Source organism: Octodon degus, unplaced genomic scaffold (assembly GCF_000260255.1).
Source record: "Octodon degus isolate 3935 unplaced genomic scaffold, OctDeg1.0 scaffold00002, whole genome shotgun sequence".
NCBI lineage: Eukaryota > Metazoa > Chordata > Mammalia > Rodentia > Octodontidae > Octodon > Octodon degus.
The window spans coordinates 26962797-26967620 of NW_004524578.1; the positions used below are offsets into that span (position 1 = coordinate 26962797).

The following is a 4824-nucleotide window of genomic DNA, read 5'->3' on the forward strand; positions in this document are numbered from 1 at the left end:
TTCTTTCTCCTCATCCTTCTCCTCCTCTTCTTCCTCTTCTTTATCCTCTCTCTGTCTCTTTCTCTCCTTCTCTCTCTGTCTGTTTCTGATTCAAGGACTAATGCTATGGTAAGAATCTATGCACATAAATCACTGCCTGCAATGATAATGCTTTGGCCTTTAGCTAAGTATCACAGGGGCTGGTTTTCAGGGGTTGTGTGGGAGGACTAATAATATGTGATACAGGAAGAGCTATTCTTCAAATTAGTTATTTATAATTATATGTTATTTATACAAGAGCAGGGGACTTAAAATAGCCTTCCTCCCACAGGGTGGTTAAGTTGAACTACACTAAGTTGCTACATTAGCTAACAAACTACATCCAGTTATAGATGACCCTGGCCACAAGCAACAGCCAGGTCTATTTTCAGCATATTACTAAGTGGAACAGGTGGTTGAGGAATATGTTAGAGGTATATTTCCCTGGTTTCAATCAATCCAAGGGACAAGATCAGAGATGATTATATTAGCAGAATAAAAACTGTGAAGGACAATAACAAGTTTGAGGGCCTCTGAATAACTCAGTGAGACCTATCTCAAAATATGATTTTTAGAAAAGGACTGGGAGATAGCTCAGCATTTCTTGCATTTAATCCTCAGTACCAAACAAAAAACAAAACAAAATAGAACAAGACAGCAGCTCACTTCAGGGGTATCATCAATACATAGGCAGCATATAAATGATCAAAAAGACAGGGGACAAACTTGTTTTTTCAGTCTGATGATATAGCCATCTTACCATACTTCTGTGATCCAGCAAAGAAGGAACGCGAAAGAACAAAAGGTCTCTCCTTCCCTTTAGATCGCTGTATCAGTGCTTCTGCAGTAGCCATTTGCTGTAAAGTCAACGGAGAAAAATTTCAATAAATTGAGGGCACTGTGCTAACACCATCAATAAGCTACTTAGCATGCAAAAGTAAAGTAAATAGTAAAGAATGTGAAATGGAAAACATTGAAATCTATCAAATAATTTTCATGATATAATGAAACCAATCTAATTTTCCCTATTAAAGAATGATTTTTTTTTTTTTTTTATGATCTCACATAATAGAAAACAGGGTTAGGGAGGTAGCTCAGTGGTAGAGCACTTGCCTAACATATGTGAAGCTCTGGTTCAATCCTCAGAACTGAAAAAAAAAAAAAAAAAAAAAGAGGGCCAGTCAGATAGCTGAGCAGATTAAAGCGCCTGCTTAGGCAGATGCAGGGGATGGGGGTTCGATCCCTGGCCTACTGTGCTGGCCCCACCCCAGAGGCCTGCTGAGATGGCAATTGAGACTGGGCTTGATGGCATGCACCTGCAATCCCAGCAATTACATCTGAAAAGCATACTTACTGAAATTACATATATGTATTCTAAATCTTACTCCTTTGGTATGAATGATAGGCTTGTTATAGTTGAATATTTGTGAAGTTTAAAAACATTTGCTTTAATTACCTTTATTAGTATATTTATATACTACCTACATGTCATAGTTGGGGCTTTGCAAGGAGAACAATACAAGACACACTTTTAAAGATCATTTTATAATGAATCACCCCAAGAATCATATAAAAAGGGAGTATAGGCAATCTGTCCACACAGTAATGACCAAAGAATCCAGCTGAGGACCTGGATCCATGATAATGTCCTGTATGAGTGGAGCCGAAGGGAGGCTAAAGACATTTTAAAAAAGTAATCATCTTGCATTTGTTTATTCAGTGCTTCTTATAAGTAGGCATTTTATAATAATTCTTATATAATCTTATAATAATCTCTGACACAAGTTTTTTTTTTTATTTTTTATTTTTGTGGAACTGGAGATTGAACTCAGGCCCTTGTACTTGTCAGGGAAGTGCTTATTCTACTTAGCCATATCCCTGGCCCCACAAGTATATTTTTGTTGATGAAAAGAATTCAAATAGGGTAAATGACTAGCCTTAGTCTATATAAGACAGTTTGCTGCTGTACTAACAGGCTCTTAGAGAAGTAAACATATACTACTTGAAAACTGTGCTATCTCTAGTCAGCAGCTTCCACTGGAAAAATACCAGTTGGTAGGAGAGCCATGGGTATACAGTGAAAGTCTAAAAATAATGAACCAAGGGTATAAATTATGGCAAGTGATTTTCAAATCTTTGGAATGCCTTACTCCTTGCAACGTGATGTGATTAGCAAATAGAATAGAATTCTACCATCTTTATTGAAAATCCTTAATGAAAACTTTTCTACATCTGAAAAGCATACTGAAATTACATATATGTATTCTAAATCTTGCTCCTTTGGTATGAATGATAGGCTTGTTATAGTTGAATATTTGTGAAGTTTAAAAACATTTGCTTTAATTACCTTTATTAGTATATTTATATACTACCTACATGTCATAGTTGGGGCTTTGCAAGGAGAACAATACAAGACACACTTTTAAAGATCATTTTATAATGAATCACCCCAAGAATCATATAAAAAGGGAGTGTAGGCAATCTGTCCACACAGTAATGACCAAAGAATCCAGCTGAGGACCTGGATCCATGATAATGTCCTGTATGAGTCCAGCCGAAGTCCTAGAGCCCATAACAATACCTCTCCCAAGTCCAACTGGAGGCCTAGAGCTGACAACAATGTCTCATGCAAGCCTGTTTCAGGGATCTGCACTGGGAAGGCACAAAGGTCAGTGGCAGAAGCTAGAAAGTCTGTGCCAGCACAATGAAGGGTCTGCGCTAACAGGCTGAGGTATCTGAACTGGAGCTCGGAAGCAAAGCTCAAAGTAAGAACCAGAGCTCCCCTGAAGATATCAGCAATAGTGAAGGTAACAGCCATCCTCAGCAACAGTGAGGTCCCAAGCACCTCTAAAAATGACAACTGCCAAGCTCCTATCAAGAAAGCCAACATGACAGTCTTCTCCAGGAGACTGAGCAGTGCAGCATTTTCCCCTCTGGAGCCAGGAAACAATGCTCAAAGTGAGGACCAGAGCTTTCTAAAATGAGCCATAGCCATTTTCAGCCATTCTCTCAAGGTCCTGAGCTCCTCCTTCTATGAGAATAACCAAGTTCACAGGAAAGTCAGCATGACAAGGTCCCCCAGCCGAATAGCCCAGGAGAAGAAGCAGCTTTTAATAGCTTCCAACAGCTTCTCCAGACAGGTTCCCTTAACAACCTCTCAACAGCTTTTCCAGTTCTGCCTCTTATGCTGTGAGCAACAGTCCTCAGTGGGCGTCTCACTGGCAGTACCACACTAGTTCAGTTCAGCTGGGTGTAACAAGTTGGCCACCAGTTGGCAAGCCACAACACTACATTAGTAACATTTTAAGACAGTATCAAAATGGGCCCTTCTAACAGATATATTTCTATGTTTCATTAACCTCACAATACATTTAAAAGTTCAAGTTCATTATGGAAAGAAAAGAAACAAAAAGAGATAAAATAAAAAGTCTCATATTGGTTATAACTTAAGACTCAACTGTAGTTGTCAGAAAAGACTCACAGAAATATGAACATATATGTGGCTATTACAAAGTAAATAACTTTAGCCCACTGGGGCAGGGCACCTGAGTACAGTTGGCTTTTTTTCAGATCTTACCTGATAAAAACCATAGATGTTGTGAAGTTCTCTGTGTTCCCAGTTGCCATGATGAATGGCATTCTTTTGCATAGTTTGCTCTGGCCCTCGAAAGACTGAAGGCTCATTCATGTCGTTCCATATGAACAGAATATCTGTAGATCCCTAGGAAGTAAATCCTAATCATTAAAAATATTCCCAAGTACTAATACAGAATAAGACAGCATTTTACATTCTTCTTTCCTTCCCCATTTAATTTACCTTTTCGCTATGCTTATTGGTCAGGAAATTTTGTCTGTTTTGTTCAATGATAAATACCAAACACCTAGAACATTACTTGGTTCACAGAAAGTTCTCAGTAAATATATGTTGGATGAAAGAATGCTGTATTGTACTGTATGTAAAATATATGTTGCCCAGAAAGTTCACTCAGCTTTCTCTGGAGAACCCCTATAAGAAAGGCTGTGAATGTTCCCAGTGCAGCTCTAGATCATTCATCATCTGTTACAACTTTTAAGCAAAGACAATTATAGCTATGCAGTACATAGGAGACTTTTTTCTAATGCTCAGAAAGCTTTAACAGCTTAGCTATCTGTTAGCATGATATATAATTTGTGATCTACATAGAATAGTGCAATTTAGAGTGGAAAGAAACAGATGAGTTATCCAGTTAATATGGTGTTATAGCCCTTTTTATAGAATCTCTATCTGCGGCAGCTCATTCCATTATTTTCTCAATGCCCCGCTCCTTGCAATATCTGCTCACAAAGCCTAGTTTGCCTTGTGGGGTACCACAGGAAAAAATCTGCTGCCTCATCCACACCACAGGGAGCCTGACAAATACTGGGAAATGGTGTAAGTGTTTTCTTTCTACTCCTTGTCTTCCACTATTTCTAAATAAGTACACTTCTATGAATATGACTATGTAGTTTCCAAATATGTACCTTAACTGTTCTTCAGCACCCTCTGAGGCAGGAATTAGCAAGTTTTTTTCTGGTAAAACACCAGACAGTAAATATGTCTCACTTTCTAGGTTATAATATCTCTTTTTTTTTTTATAAACTTATTTTTTTAATTTTTTTTATTTATTAGAGAGAGAGAGAGAGAGAGAGAGAGAGAGAGAGAGAGAGAGAGAGAGAGAGACAGAGAGAGAGAGAGGTGTGTGTGTGTGTGTGTGGCCAGCTCAGCCCACCAGGGGGCGGGGCTGGCTGGCATGTGGTGCTGGGGGATTGAACCGCGGTCCCTGATGC

General features: G+C 38.7%; 1 protein-coding gene across 1 annotated transcript in view; it reads right to left on the reverse strand.

Moving 5' to 3' along the window:
- The window catches only part of Ganc (glucosidase alpha, neutral C), a 68593-nt gene that overhangs the window by 25852 nt on the left and 37917 nt on the right, over positions 1-4824 (reverse strand). Inside the window, exons 14-15 of the mRNA XM_004623508.2 lie at positions 3596-3739; positions 779-875 (exon numbers count right to left, since the gene is read on the reverse strand). Of these exons, the coding sequence (XP_004623565.1) occupies positions 779-875; positions 3596-3739 (241 nt within the window). The remainder of the gene's footprint in view (positions 1-778; positions 876-3595; positions 3740-4824) is intronic.